The 16622-nt window shown below is 39.3% G+C and overlaps 1 protein-coding gene across 1 annotated transcript in view; it reads right to left on the reverse strand.

Moving 5' to 3' along the window:
• The window catches only part of LOC102798556 (cadherin-18), a 102079-nt gene that overhangs the window by 66557 nt on the left and 18900 nt on the right, over positions 1-16622 (reverse strand). The window contains exon 2 of the mRNA XM_087846303.1: positions 10602-11137. Within this exon, the coding sequence (XP_087702429.1) occupies positions 10602-10832 (231 nt within the window). The 5' untranslated portion in view covers positions 10833-11137. The remainder of the gene's footprint in view (positions 1-10601; positions 11138-16622) is intronic.

Here is a 16622-nt window from a genome sequence, read left to right on the forward strand (position 1 = left end):
ATTCTGACAGCGTGGAAAAGTGTGAAAACATCCATGATCACCAACGGATTTCGAAGGGCTGGACTGCTGCATGATGGAGACACCGCCACGGCCCTTCTGAGGGTGTTCGACTCCGACACTGACAACGAGGATTTGTTTGGTTTTGAAAGTGACAACGAAGGAGAGAAGCTGAGAGTGGATGACGAAGCCATCCTGAGCCTGTTCGTTTCCGACACTGGAGAAGAGGACTTTGGTGGTTTTAGTGCGCAGGAAGAAGAGAAAGATGGTGGTGAATGACTGACTTTTCTTGTTAAAGCCGTGTCACTGCACCTGAGCCTAAAAGGTAGGCCGAATCTATTTTTCTGGTGTGCTGTAGGTTATTGTTATGTACTACATTTGTTACTCGTTTATGAAGCACAGTACATGTTTCGTACTTGTATTTACCGCTACTTGTACATATACCTAAAAAGTTATGCAAATATGTACCCATAACTTGTTTTTCAAAATATTAATAAAAGGGGTGTGTCTCCAAACAGCCATCTCTTTGCTGACAATTCCCTTTGTGCATATTCTCTTACATATGATAAGTCAACATTGAAACACCTGCGGCTAATATTCAGGTGCGCTTTGTAGTCCGGGAAATACGGTACTTATAGTCTGAAAACCAAAAGCTCATAAAATAAACACAATTTTAAAAGAATACAAAATCTTAGCTGAAAGGCTTAAGCGTACATTTTTCTTTAAAAATATTTTGATAGGGAACTCTCCGCACGAGTCTCGGCTTTCATAAGAGTAGCTGTCCCACAACTGCAACATTTCTACAAAATAGTGATTATGCCCTAGTTTAATATTTGTTATATAACAGCAGTCGCTTTCTACTCAAAGCGCCTTGAGGCAACTGTTGTGATTTGGCACTATACAAATGAAAATTGAATTGAATTGAATCTTAGGCTAACCGCTCCTTGTCCTCCACTTGGTGCTTCTATTTTTTCACATCCACTTTGGTGTCAAACTTTTTGGACTAGAGCCACGGTCCATGTCTCAGGGGATATGGCATCCAATACCTTGGTTATTGCAGCAGAAGCCTTGCTTTTTTGTCCCTAAAAAAAATGAAGAAAAACATCAGCTCTCCAAAGGAAATTTGTGACTTTTGAAGGTCCTGACACTATAGATAAATTTTCTTCAAACAGCAGTTCTCCTCTCTTTTGGTATAGTTCTCAGGGTTGTCTCTTATGAGAAGATTATAACTTTCTCTATGAAAAACCTTCATGTTTTGTATTCTCTAACATTTCAATGGTGGTAAGAACAAAAATGGCTAGTGTGCATTCTCCATCTGAAGGTAATTTTCCGTGTGTGCTTGTCTTGTCCTCGGTGTAAGAACAATTGTCTGCATGTTATAGTGACTGACCCAATCAGTGTCAAGTCCCAGTCTGTGTCTGTGCTGCTGATTAAAACTCGGTATAAGTATCAATCTGCAGTTGGTGTGAAAAATGTGAATGAAATCGACATCGTCCGCCCAGTTATCAAGCCTAACCTGGCAAGCATGCTCTGTCAAAACTTTCGGGTGAAGGTTGTGCTTTAGAAATGTAATTTCAAAGGTACAAGTAAGTAGACATGAAAGACTTCGGAGACTAGCTGACTCACAGGGTACAGTGAGCCAAAGGAACTTTACACCAAACGGATGTGAATACAAATTTGACAGATTCAGATTTCACAGCTGAAAGATATTAAATCCTTTGCTTTATCATGAGAAAGAAACACATCAAAACCACATATCTCTAAGCTTGACCCATCAAATATTAAATTAGCAATTTTCTGCCAACTGATCATCCAAACAGATTTTACTACTAAAAGGGACATTATCTAGGAGCTGTTTAGTCCCCTTACATTGCTATTTTGCAACCAACAACATGCAGAGAACAAACGGTTCTAAATACAATGGCAAAAAAATTATAGGTAAAGATTAAAAGTCTCCATTTATGAAATATTGGAACATGAACTATTAAGGCATTCGGCTGTGGCTTAGACATAACCACCATGCCAACAATTCTCTTCCTTCTATTCTTCTCTGCTGAAGAAAGAAAGCTGAATGACTGCCTGGTTCTGCAGCAATCAGGCAAAAGGCTTAGAAGCGGTGTGCAATTCAAACCGGAATAACTCTTCTCCCATTACAGGTGGAGACGGGAAAATTACTTAAAGCCTGCCTGTGAACTTAAATGGAGTGTGCAAATAGCACATGACATGTAACAGAATCTTAACAATTAGGGCTGTGCGATATGACCAAAATCTCATATCCCGATAACGATATAAATCACAAAAATGTAACATTTTCTCTAAATTCTGTGAATCTCAGGCAGCTCGACATGCGGGAAATGTTTCCAGCTGCGCGTCATGTAGCTGGAGTCGAGTGTTTTAACCGATGCATGAAACGATACATTTTTAGACATAAGTTGTAACGGCCGCCGTTTTCTTTGTGAGTATTTATTACACGGCGTGCTGCGGGGAAAAGCCTGTTCTAACGTTTGAGTCTAAGGTTTATTTTTTCAGCACCTGGCGGTTTTTTTTTACTTCTCATCCGTAAATAATCTGCTCTTTCACGTGATTTAGTTTATTTTGAAAAGTCTCAACAGGATCTTGAGCTTTATTGTGAAAGGCTTATGTGGAACATAAACAAGCGGACACGCGATGGTGTTACCGTCGTTGTTGCTAACGACAACGCATATAAACAGTATTAAATATAAGAGAAAGAGAGAACTTAAAGAAATTAATATAGCCACTACAGTGACCACCAAAACGATGAAAAAATATCCCCGTAAACAGTTTATTTTGCGACACCACGAAACATACGGTAGCGTAAAATGAAATGATAGACGTTTTTATATCCAACAGCCCTATTAACAATTACATCACACTAGCTGCGATACGTTCTGAGTGCAATCCTGATACATTATTAGTGGCTACGCAGTTTGACCTTCATCTGTTTCCCCCCTTACACTTCTTTTCTCTCCTTCACTAGATCTATCCCTTTCATTGTACAAAGCCTGATAATTTATGTGTCTCGTTGGATTGCATTATTGGTGAATGCCCTTTCTAATGACTTTGTAATATTCAGTGTAGAAATCCACATAATGTATGTGCCTAGCTTGTCTTGTTTTCTCTATGTTTGTTTAAAGGAAGCCACTATGGAGCTAATATGTCCAATCAATATGAACTGAGTGAAGAAGAATGTTCTCCATGCAGACAGAAAACGAAGTACGTAAAATTCTCGATCAGATTTCATACTACATGTCAAACACAACCTTTTTCCAGAAATGAATCTTATCCTATTTCTAACTGGTTTTCCAGAAAGCTAATGTTCTGTCGCATGTTAATTTTATGACCAGTTAAATCAGCCTGGGGACTAGTGGGACACAAAGCAGCGAGTCCATAATTGTAGGTCAACATCTTTGTTTACCAGTGTATGTGCACTGTCGTAGTTTCACAACTCTGTTAATCAGGAAAGCACTAGACAAAGAATAGACACGTTTAGTTCATGCTGTTTCTGAAACATTGCTTTGATGTTGAACGAAGGTCTTTCTAAAGCATGCACAGGAGTTGAAGGTGAGAGTCACACCGAAGAACATTTATTTCATCAACAATGTGCATGGCAAGTGGGGTGAGGGTGGGGGCTTGGAAAGGAAAAAGAAATGAGGAGGCTATGGACCCTTGCTGATAATCAATGTCTTGGCTTCATATTTGCAATTAGTGAAGGGGATGGGTTTGTTTTTGATTAAATCGCGGCTCTTATGCCCCACTCAAGAGGACTTAATCACTTTTTATGTGGGTGTGCTTGATTGTCTGATTATCACCACATTTTGACCATGCTCCCTCCCAATCAACTCTTCTGAGCACCCCCTTCTATTCAATTGATTCGTAACAGTCACAGTAAACCCTGATGATGAAGCACCCGCCTAATGACCATACATCAAGAGGTGGTGATGAGGGGCGTGCTGAAGACATGCCGTTGATGCACATCGCGGATCCGCCCTAATAGTTGTCCTCTATTTTGACATCTGGGGGGAAAGGGAATGAGTCGTTGTCTTCGCAGAAGGATGGTTTACTTCTTGATATACAGTAATAAGATTATCGCTGTCCCGGAAGCAACTCTGACACTAATTTAACAGCTCTGCCTCTAACCGCTGCTAAATTTGATATTTGAATGAGAGAAATGAAAATGTGAGCACATCAGCTTTTGAAAACTTGAAGCCTCTGCCTCATAGTCAGTCATAGTGAGTGAAGGCAAGTGGTTGAGGCTCCAAGTATCTAAATGGTGCTAATATTGTTGAGTGCTTCAGCAAAAAGAGGAGGGACTGCACCTTGGAAATAAGGCTTGTCTACATAGTTATCATTTTCTGAAGTGTAATTTACTTAACCCAGCTTACGCTTGTTAATTGTTCTCTTTTGTCAAAGAGTAATTGCGTTGCGTTTAGAATATATAAAAACATATTGATCAGCTTTTCCAAATGAAGACTGCTGATTATAATAAATCCTTTGATTTCTTTAAACTTAATTTTGTGTTCATACAATATGGTCTTCATGCAAAAGTTGGTTGTATACTCATACCCAAAGCTTTAATTTTATTTTGATTTGACTTTTTCTTTTCAACTTAGTTTAGTTTGTGTTAGTTTCAAGAGTAGTTTCAGTGTTAGTTTCAATCTTAATGTATGGAGGATATACGCCAACATTTAGGGACATGTGCACAGGTATTACAATCTGTGCACATGACATCCAATGTCTCAGCGAACACATCCACCAGCTAAATTAGAATAACATTTATTTATTTATTTATTTTTCAAATATTACAGTTCCAAGTACTAAAAGCGATGATATTTCATGTTTTATTTAATTCGAGTTATTTTTAGGTGTTTCAATTTGTTTTAACCTTTAAATATCTTTTTTTTCACTGAAATGATTAATTAATCATTATTATTTTATTATTAATAATAAAAAGTACACAAATTATCCAAACTGTTTGGGTTTCATTCTTAATCATTTTTTTGTGTCTGAAATCAAAGTTTAAATTTTTTCTTCCACATGATTATGGGCTCTCCCATTGCTAATTTTTTTTGTGATTCTGTGTTTTTTCATTTATTACTTTTAAAATCTAATACGTCTTATTTATTTATTAATGTCAGTTTAAGTTCCCTCACTGTTTCTTTTTCTGTTGCCATTTTTTTCTCATTTTCCAGCTACTTCTAATTACTTCCCATTTTAAAGGTTAGCTCTCTTTCGTATCCTGTGATTCCTCCCCTGAATTTCTTTTTCACCTGCGTTAATTGCTTTCACCTGTGTCTCATTCCCCTCCTGTTTGTCATCCCCCAATCTGCCCTGAGAGTATAAATAGTCTTGTCTTCCTCTTTGTCAGCTCATTTGTCTGTGCTCCCTGTTGTGCTAAATCTGTTTTGTGCAGCCCTCTTTGTTCCTTTTTTTTTAAATTCCAAGGCTTTTGTTTTTCCTGATTCCTATTTTATCTAATCATTTGGACTTTGATAATTTTGAATGTTTTACTGTGTTTTTGCTTTCCTGTTTTCCTGGACTTTTAGTTTTTTAGACTCTAAATTGGCCAATAAAGAGCTTACTTTTGTTTATCGTCTGCCTTTATGTCCTGCATTTGGATCCTCTCTCGTCTGCAACCCTCATGCTATGACCCTATCTGCCAGTCAGTGTTTGCAAACTCTGATAAATTTAAAAAACAAACCTCATAAAGTGAAATCATTGTCAGACTATAGCGAGTTGTTTAGAATGGATTTTGACAAATGTCTTTACCATTTTGCTCTCTGCATGTTTACCTGCAGAGAAGCCAAACCCGAGGCCTGCGCTGGAAAGCAATTTCAACATACCCACAGAATCTGTATGATTTCTGTATTCACTTACCCTGATGCCTGCAGTCAGAATAAGCCGTCACATGAATCTAAGTCAGCCCAGGCTTTAACCTGTGTGTGTGTGTGTGTGTGTGTGTGTGTGTGTGTGTGTGTGTGTGTGCGCGCTAATAAAGCTAAACCTATTTGAAGCCAGGAAGCAAAACTGGTAAAAATGCAGACACTGTAAGTAACAGACTTATCATATTGACTATTTTATAAAGTTTTATTAAATAAGTTACCTGCTCCGGGTGAAATATTGCCTTCATAGTACAGGCTTCTGCTCGAACATGATTGGTAAATAAAACCAACACCTTGTTCAACAAGGAGTCTAACTTAAGATGCTGCGTTAACCAGATTTGGTTCAAACAGCTGTGAATGTTTTCGACCGGAGTTAAGTGCATCCATGACTATTGGAAAAATAAAAGGATCGTTATCAATGGAACTTATTGCCTATATTCACCATGGCAACTTGTAAATAAACAGCAACACCTTAATTTTTAATCCAGTGGAGAGAGGGATATGAATCCATGTCAGTGTGGATGAGGATGATGATGATGTCCTTTTATTCAGTGCCATGCAGTCATCATTTATCAACTTTACATTTATTATAGTTAATAAATGTAGCTGGAATCCCACAGTTTACTGTGGGATTAAACAGTTTACTTACAGGTCTTGACTTTCAGAACCAGTAAGACTCATTTAGTTGATTTCCTGGAGATGTGGAGGTTCAAACTTCAGACATCATACATTTAAAAATGTTGCCCAGCATTTTACTGTATTTCATCATCCCAGCATGTTTTTAAGATGAAATATTAAAAATCTGCTTTTAATCCAGTTTTAGAAACATGACTCATGTTCACATCATCACCAAGATCCACACTGTGAGTGTTGCTGATCACAATCCTTCATCAGTGTTTTTATTTATATTAAAAAAAAAAAGATTCCTACAAGAGGAAACAGTAAATGTTTCAGTGTAGAGGAACTGATGTTGGGCCAGCTGCTGATTCTAAACAGACTTGAGGTGTGAATGTGAGCGTGAACGGTTGTCTCTGTGTGTTAGCCCTGCGACAGATTGGAGACCTGTCCAGGGTGCACCCTGCCTCTCGCCCTGTGACCGCTGGCATAGGCTGTCACATTGCAACCCTTAACTGTATAGGCAGAGGGAAAACAAACGGACGGCTGGAAATAACAAGCTAATGTCTAACCTGAGCGCAAACTGATGCAAATGAATGCGCTCTGAAGAATGATGAAATGACTCCAAATGTCAATCACTTAGCTCAGGTGCATCAGGAGGGGAGGAGTCAAGTTTTTTTGTTTTTTTTTTTTTTTTCGAAGAAAGCTTGCCAGCGAGCAGGTTAGGTTGACATGGTCCGTTGCCTCATTAAGGGAATCAAAGTTTAAGTTTTTCTTTTTAAAGGAAAACTCCGAGTTTCCCTCATCTCCGGGTTAATACACTCTTCACTAAACCTGCTTCCTGGAACGCGGCCCAGAAAGCTTCACATAAGTTTCTACTTGATTTGTAAATAAATCAAGTAGGACTATAAATATGATGCTGTTGTTCTAAATTATTCACTGTGCAGCTCCTAAAAATCTACTTGATGTGCATATGAATGGAAAATATTTCAGTTTTAAATTAACAGGCACATCAAAGACGAAGGTATTTCAGCTTTTAACATGTCATTAATAGCGCAACTATCAGTCACAGATCAGGCTGAAAGCAAACCCAGCTGACATTTGTACCTACATCAACTCAAGGTGGCCAGTCGATCCGTGCATGTTTTATCAACATCTGAACATCAATACTGAAAAGTGCATCTTTAGCGCTCTTGCATGCATACAGACACACATCCTCGCCCTTGCGGATGACTGTGTCCCTAAATATTTCTCAGTGGTTGCTGAATATTTTTCTGCCCATTTTTAGAAAGTTTCCAACAGCGCAGCTTAATGGTGAGACGCTGGCTGTGAAATTTCCCTTGTTACTTCATGTAACGCTTCAATGGTTTAATGCTGAAAACATCTGAACGCTCTTGTGAAGAATGATGATGAAAAGAAATGTTATGTAAAAACTTTACTTTGCTCTTTTTCTTCTTCTTCTTCTCACTGTTGCGCTATTACTATACATACAACAAGACAGTTGCCTGATTCTGTCAAAGCACAATCCATTTTTAGATGCATGAATAAAACATTTAGCCATCTTAGAGGTTGCCACTTTGCTCTGCAAATGAACACAGGATAAGACAACTGGTGCTCCCTCTAGTTTGGGCTGCAGCTCCCACTCCGTCAAATATCGCATTATTTAAGGTATACTTTAGCGGCAGGCGCGTACCCAGTGAAACTCATTTGAAGTTTTTTTTCTGACTAGGGGATCTGGTTCCAACAGCTTCCACGACGTCACAGTAGTCAGTGAAGCTTCACTCATATACTGTATTCAGGGTTTGGGGATTTCCATCATCTTCAAAAAATTACGGTCCAATCTGTACCTGTCTCACGACTTCAAAGCAGCCTGCTGAGCTGACTGACATGGAGCCATTCGCACCTCCCACTGGGAGAATGGGTTGTCTCCTGTCTACTCTCTGGACAAGCCCTGTCCCCTGCCAAGCATTTGCGTCTCACTCATGCACGAAGCTGTCATTTTCCAAATGCATCAACCCCCCCGGAAAGGTGTCACTGGGGATTATAGGATACCTCGGGGGATTAAAATGTTCTTGACAGACTGGCTGTTTCACTTATTCCCAGACGTCTCTCTATGCTGTCGTATGTGAAAGTATTGATAAAAAGTTCACCTGAGATATTTGACTGTCCACGGCCAAATCTTATAATGCGATAGACACGTATGTTTGACTGTGTAATGTCCCAGCACACAGCGGCGTTTTTGGGGGGATTTTTTGACCATGCAATGACTTTATCTGAATTTTTTAATGATCAAGAAACGTCTGTTTCAAACTTTACATTTTTAGATGAGTGTTGGCAATTCCCTGCAGTGGAGCTGCTCATTTGCTGCTTGCTAATGTCCAGAGTTTTTTAATCAAGCAAAGGGGGGGAAAAGAAAAAAAACAAACAAACAAATGTGCCAAGTGCATTAATCCTCCCCCTCCTCTTCCTCCTCCTCCTTCTCGTCCTCCTCTCCTGTCTTCGTCTAATTAAGGGTCATTCTGTCTCCCGGCCACATTAGGACACTGCACACTTGTCTCAACCCACATAATTAAATGTTTTTTTGTGCTTACCATCTGGAGACCTCATCTCTTTAAACATGCATGTCAAATTGACTCCTTAATAATGTTTATGTTTCTTCTCAGTGCTTTATTATCATCCAGGATTAGCTGTTTGTGTTTACTTTGCTTTCATCAGCATCACCCTCCACACACACACAAACACGCACACAAACACAGAGTGCGCACACACAGAACAACAGTACCCTTAAGGTAGCAGCAGATCTAGCACAGAGCAGTCAGCAAACTTAACAATCGTGAACTTCAAAGCAGTGGACAAATTTAATATAAAAGTAACCATGTTTATGCAGTAAGTGCATCAACAAACCGGTGCCCCAGATATGGTGCAGCTATTGTTTATTACTGCTTCTACTAAGGATGCGATGCCTCATCGATAATAAGGATTATATATATTTTTGGTTTTCTGGGAGTGCCGATGTGGGATTTTACAATATATTAGGGAAAAAAGAAAACTTTTCAACAATAAAGATCCCAGATTGGCACAAATAGCAGACATTTAAGGTTAAACGAGATATTTGCTAATGCTTTTTTCCCATCTCACCCTTTGTCCAAGCATGTCATCCCTCTTTCCTTTCTTTCCCCCTTCAAATAGTACCATTGTTGAAATACAGACATATGTGGAGTCAGAGGAGCGTTCTGCCTTTCTCATTCCCTTTTTCTCAGAGCGCAGTTGAGGATTAGTCTGTGCCTGAGTGCCTAGAATAATGATCACTGCAGCGGAGAAACACATTTTCACATTTCGGGAGATAAGGGCAGGCAATCTGCAAGCAGAGGACTTAACCAGCTCCCTGTGGCTTATTGTGGCGCTGACAGAAAAGTCACAACCAAACGCCAACACTGGGCTGCATCATACCTTGCACAACCAGGAAGAACACCCACCACTATGTTTTCCACTGTGAGGGATATCAGTCACTCTGACACTCCGGTGGCAATTGTAACATTTCCAACGACGAGGCACCCCAGCTTGCTGTGCCAGTGTCCAATTTCTTACTGAAGTGGTTAATTTCCCACCATCTGATCAAATCTGGGTTTATTTCCCACAGAGAAACCAAATCTAATATTTCACTTCAAAGATGGTTTGATGTAGAGGGCTACTCTCACTTTCAGCCTTAATCCACTCTTGCGCATAGCTGGCTTCCCAGAGTTGTAGGCACGCTGAGAGGCACTCATTAACTCCAGAGAAGAGCACATTTTTGGACATTATCATGACAGAATTGGTTGGACATCATAATGTCAGAACTACACACCTTTACAAATGAGACCTGAATATTTCACATCAGAAGACAAGGGATTTGGTGTGGGTGGGTGGGGGGGCACATGTATAATATAATGCTGACACAGCAATAAAACAGCTTGCTCCTTTTGTAAACTGTTATAAAAAAAATGGGGGAGGGGGGGAGAAAAATGTCAAGTAAGCATTTAAAAGCAAGTTCCCTGAGATAAAAATAGTTTTTTTTCCTCCACGTTTCACTCAATTGAATAAAAACCCTACCTTTCCCACATACTGTGCATCTGGTCCCATGTGTTCTTCTAAAACAAAGAATTGGTTCCAGATCCATCCACGCTTAGGCCTGTGGTGCACCTCCGTCTCCCCGTTAGCCAGTTTGGTCTGGTTCTTGGAGGGCACTTTGGTAGGAACGTGATGGCCCGCCCCAGAGCACCTCTGGATGAAACAGAGGCAGACCAGAAAGGGACACAGACAAGAGGTGGTGGATATCCTCATGGTGGCGTGTGCTTTTGTAAAGTTATCCCCGCGTTTCGAGGTGGCAAGGTCCTCCCGCCGCCGCCGCTGCAGCCGCCACCTACAGCCACCGCTGCAGACCTGTGCAGTAGTCCCAGCAAAAGAGGAATCTAAATCCAAACTGTAGATGGGATGGTCCGGGAGGATCCTCTAAGGTTCATGACCCAAAGCGATATACATTTACATTATGGAATTTCCCCGACTAAGAAAGGCTGTACACATGGACGTGAACTTCTGGGTAGATCTATGAAGAGCAGAGGTTAATCCCGGAAGCCATTCTGGATTTCCTGGGAGAGAGAGAAGAGGGAAGAGAAACACAGAGTTAGAGATTAATTTGATGGATATTAGAAGCTAAATGTTCACTAATTCCCTCCAATTAAATTGCGGCTCGTAAATCCTTACAGATGAGGATGCCCACTTCAAACTGGCTGCCTGTGATAAACAAAAAAAGCAGCAAGAAATCCTGCTTCAGTATTGCAGCCAATTTTTCCATTATGCAGATAACAAAACAACTTCTGACTTGTTGAGTAACAGTGCTGTTAAAAAGGTTGTCCGTGCCTATGAAGTCAGAGCGCTTGGTGACTGATCCTGCCCTGTAAGGTCGGATTCATGGATCGCAACAGTGTGACCCAAACGAGGACTTTAAAACCTCCTGTTATGTTACACCTCCTGGATGTTTTAAATACAGCTAAGGCGTACTGTGAGGCTGAAGACTGTGCCACATGCACAGTGAATAATAAATCTGGCAGGAAGAAACACATTTATAATGAAAAGGACAGACATCAAGCCACTCAGACGTAAGGCAGAAGGTGATTTTCAGATGGCAGTGGAATGGAAAAGGGGAGAAGGAATATTTTTCCTAAATCAAAATTATATACAGTATCGAAGATGGAATTAAAGTAGTAAAAAATAACTGCAAGCACTGCTGGATTTCTCTTAGTGTGCATTCAAGTGAAGCACAGTCAGTCCCTGAATTCCCTTTAAAAAGAATGTGCATTACAGACGCACCTGCAACTCAGCGGCCTTCAAGGAGGAGGTATGAGTGAGTGAACTGTCTGATTTTGGGGTGTATTTTAAAGCTAGATGTGCTATTTAACTGCTGCTGAAGCATGACATGAGTATTCACTGCTCATTTTCTTTTTCTTTTTCTTTTTTTTTTTTTGCTGAGGAAATTTGTCAATGTGACCTTGTTATTCTGAAATGCCCTTCAGTTTGATGCCACAACTAAAGAAAAATGTCCGACTTCAGTGTCTGATATGTGATTCTACATAGCCTCTTTCCCTACCAAGTTTGAAACTGCACAGGGACACAGGAGGAGGAAAAATTGTGCATTAGTAGGTATAACTGTAAAGACACAGAGACGCACATTGAGCTTTGTTGGGTTTTTGTGCAAAGTTAAAGTACTTAGCTGGAGAGCTGTCCACTGTTACCAACTTAAATGAACACAAATGTTGAAATTACCTTAGGCCAAAACAAAACAGCCATTACACCTGGACTCTTGACATTAAAGAATATTTTTACATTTAAAATGCCCCAGAGACATCGCTGCTGTTAATAAATTTATGTCATGGACAAGTTTGCACCATTTTTGTAAATCGTGTTTAGAGTAGAGATGGCACGATACCACTTTTTTATGTCCGATACCGATATCATAAATTTGGATAACTGCCGATACCGATATGAATCCGATAGTGTTTTTTAATCAAGAAAACTGTTTTTTAATATCTTGCTGTATTTTGTATACGTTCATACTCAATTTTAAATAAACAACAACACTAAAGGTCAAAGGAGCTTGCAAAGAAAAGCGTCTGGACTTCTTTAAGTTACTTGAAGACGTTTCACCTCTCATCCGAGAAGCTTCTTCAGTTCTAAGGGACTGAAGAAGATATCTGGGACTCTCCGCCATTTGACCTTAGAACTGAAGAAGCCTCTCGAATGAGAGGTGAAACGTCTTCAAGTAACTTAAAGAAGTCCAGACGCTTTTCTTTGCAAGCTCCTTTGACTACGATGACCTGGATGACTGAGAACCTTCACAGACAAACAACACTAAAGCTATTCTGTTATACCTGTATGTTTAAAAAAAAAAAAAAAAAAAAAAACACACTGCACCCAAAATATTTCATAGTTCAGCAATACTGATCAATCTAATAAACTTAAACCTACACCATCCTTCCTATTCTGGTATTTTAAAGATTACTTAGGTTGCTTAATATTTCTGCTAACTAATATGGTTGCAAACTCCCAGCAAAAAGAAAAAAAAAAATAGGGAACCACCCCCCACCCTCCACCTCATGATGCTTAATCGACGTAATCAACTTTAATTTGATGCAGTGTGAAAAAAAAATGCACAGAATTAAATTATTTTTCAATTATTCAATTATTAATTTTCAATTATTTTTTTCTTCAACAGAATCACAGACTGCACAGATGGTATCTTCCCAAAGGAAAAGGTAGTATAGCTTACTAGGGTATATTAGACTTAACAGTTACTATATACAGTAATGGACTTCTATACATTTTACATCAGATTAAAACTTTGGGTGTAAGATTCAAATAATTATTTATTAAAAGCTAGACATTTTAAATGAGAATAAGAAAAAGGTATTTCTTTGTGCCCCCCTTTTCCCTGTTAATGCCCTATCGGCCCCCCTGGCTAAACTTTGCTAGATCCGCCCCTGCACAGTTACCAGCTGTCAGCTACGTAGAATAACGTAGCCGTCAGCTGGTATAGAAAGTAATATTAAATAAATTCTAACAACAGCTTAACAACGTGCTGCTGTTGTTTAGCCGCTGGTTTCCTCTTTCTGGTGCAAAGTGGGCCAAAAACAAAGAAGAGAGACGGACTCGCGACAGAAAAGCCGATCAGCTGATCATTGATCAGTTTCATGATTGAAGTAGCAGCAGGAGAGGGAGGGAGAGAGAGGCAGTCGCTCCATATATCGGTTGTTAAGCTTAACGTGGGAATGCTTTACAAACATTCAGAGATGAACTTACACACTTGCTTTACTTCTCTCTGGGATCACTTGCCGGTTTGGTAGCGAGGCTACAAATGCACACAGCCGCTCTATCACGTGAGCACACTGCTCCGCGTAACTCGGCTCATAACCGTAGCACGTCGGTGTCGCAAGTTTTGTGAGGAGCTTTTTTTGATATATAACATTTTTTATTTCTCTCCAATATCCAATCTAGTAATTTACGTCAGTATCGGACCGATACGTAATATCGGATCGGTCCATCTCTAGTTTAGAGTATACAGTTAATGTACCGTGTCAAACATTTGAATTTCACCTTCACAGTAAAGCAAAAATAGGGTTAGTAGACTCCAAGTCTTGTTTTGGCTAATCACGCATACTAGGCATGTGACAGGATACATATCCGCTCCATATTTACAGAAAGCATCTGTAATGCATGTTGACTGCATCCAGACGTAGAATTGGAACGTATTGACTGACATTTCAATTCCACTTTTCAATTCAACTTTGTTTATAAAGCGCCAAATCACAACAAGAGAAAAACCCAACAATCATAGGGACCCATATGAGCAAGCACTTTGGCGACAGTGGGAGGGAAAAACTCCCTTTTATGAGGAAGAAACCTCCAGCAGAAACTGACTCAGGGAGGGGCGGCCACCTGCCATGACCAGTGGTGAGAGAAAACAGGAAGTTAAAAAAATGCTTATGACAAAAACCCATGTTTGAAGCAAGTAATAATGTCAAATATTATACTAAGCTATTCATAATGCATGGATTTTTTTCTTAATTAAAAACCTCCACCCATGTCTTTTGCTTTTAAATTAAAACTAAAGTTCTCCATTCGAACATGAAATGATAAATGAAGTGTGAATAAATACAATACAAGAATACAAAAAAAAGTAAATAAATACAAGGAGGAAAACGTGTTTGGACTTTGTTTCCCTTCTCTTCCCCCATACATAATAAAATGCTCCACAGTCTTGAATACTAACATACAGCAGAGAGTTGGTCTAGCATTCAAGTGTTACAGCAGAATAGCTGCTTCACAGGGATTATCAAGAGGACAAATACTTGCATTTGATATATAACAGGATAAAGGAGCTGACAGACTTCAAAGTGTGCTTCTATCTCTTACAATGCATGTGTCAACATTAGAGAGAAATGCTGAAACAGGATATTAATGCAACTTACCACTGTCACATACTTTGAAGGATAATCACTGAATTATTTTTTTTTTATAAATATTTTTTTCTCCATGTGGATTAAGATGTGCTCAGAACTCCTTGGCTAATCCCCATGTATTAAATATCTTTACACACAAATTATTGAGCTAAACTATAGTTGTTGGTCATGTTCACTAAGTGCAGTGGTTGTAATGTGAAATACTGAATGCCAGCCCGTGCAGTCAAAGGAAAGGAAAAGTGGTGTGGTACAAAGTCTTGGATTAAAGCTGAGCAGGATGAATACACAACCACACACTAAACCTGTAATCTTGGAAATGATTTTCATCTCTATAGGTAGCTACGCCCAAATCCTGCTTCCCCTGCTCTCCACCTATATCTGAGAAAATTATACCAAACCTTGCAGAAAATTGTAAAGCAATATCATAAATAAAGTGTTTTAGAGATTCCAAGGTTTGTTTCTTGGATCACAATAATTATTTTGACTCAATAATACAATTCAGTGACAGTGTAAAACATTTTCCTACATGGGAAAGCACTGGTGAACCGTTTGAGGTACCTGAGCAAGTCAGACTCAGTGTCAGAATATCTTTTCCAGTAGTTTCACTTTCGCCTCCTGGGGCTCACTTCAATCAGCCTCCTAATTGTCTGATTATCGTGCTGATTCTAAGCAAAATACATTTCAGGGAGCCATGAAATCAACAGCATCTGGCTCCATCAATGGAAATAATTTCCCCCCTTTTATGATGATTATATTGTTTTGAGCAGTCTTCAGCCCACGGCATGTTTAAATATGTGTAGCGTTTAACAGGATGGGTTATGCAGCACGGGCAACCGCAAAGATTTTGGCAGAATGTTTGCTAGACTGTCTACATTTGTAAGCGTGTCAGTTGTATTTCAATATGATTTTGTGCATGAACTTAACTGGGATAATATAATGAAAAGTACTGCATTGACAAAGTATGCCAAACTAAATGTTTCTACAATAGTTTTAAAGGATAAAGATACCAACAATTACCAAATATTTGATATTTTTCTAACAACAAATCCAATGTGGGTTAACTGGTTTTAATGGATTTGATCCAACAACTGTACAGTAGTAGGACAGTTTTTTCTATAGCCAAAGGCCCATATGAGCAAGGACATTTATTTAAATACAACTATACATACAAAATAGTACAGAAAGATGTATTACATTACAAATATCTGTATCTGCAAACAAAAGCATATTGGCATAAAAACTCCTTCTACAAATATTTCAGATTTTTCCTAGTGGCAACCTCAAGGGCTGAAAAATGAAGCCAATCCCAATGTGCCAGAAACGATATCTCTAGAGGCCACTTAAGGCTGGCTCCAAAAGGGAGTCAATCCCCTACACTGCCATATTAAAATCCTGAACTAGGCAGCACTGAGAAGGATATTGAGAACCCTTTGCAAAAAAAAAAAAAAAATGTGTATGTGTGTATATATACAGTATATACACAAAACAAAAACCACCAGCAAACTTTGTGTGTGTTGCTATTGGCTGTGTGGAAGAAGCTGGTTTGGGATTGGAGCCTGTACCACCTCCCAGAGGGAAACACAGTGAATTGTTTGTGGTTTGGAAAGGAGGAGTCATT

The sequence above is a fragment of the Neolamprologus brichardi genome, chromosome 9 (assembly GCF_056152115.1).
Source record: "Neolamprologus brichardi isolate AB-2024 chromosome 9, ASM5615211v1, whole genome shotgun sequence".
NCBI lineage: Eukaryota > Metazoa > Chordata > Actinopteri > Cichliformes > Cichlidae > Neolamprologus > Neolamprologus brichardi.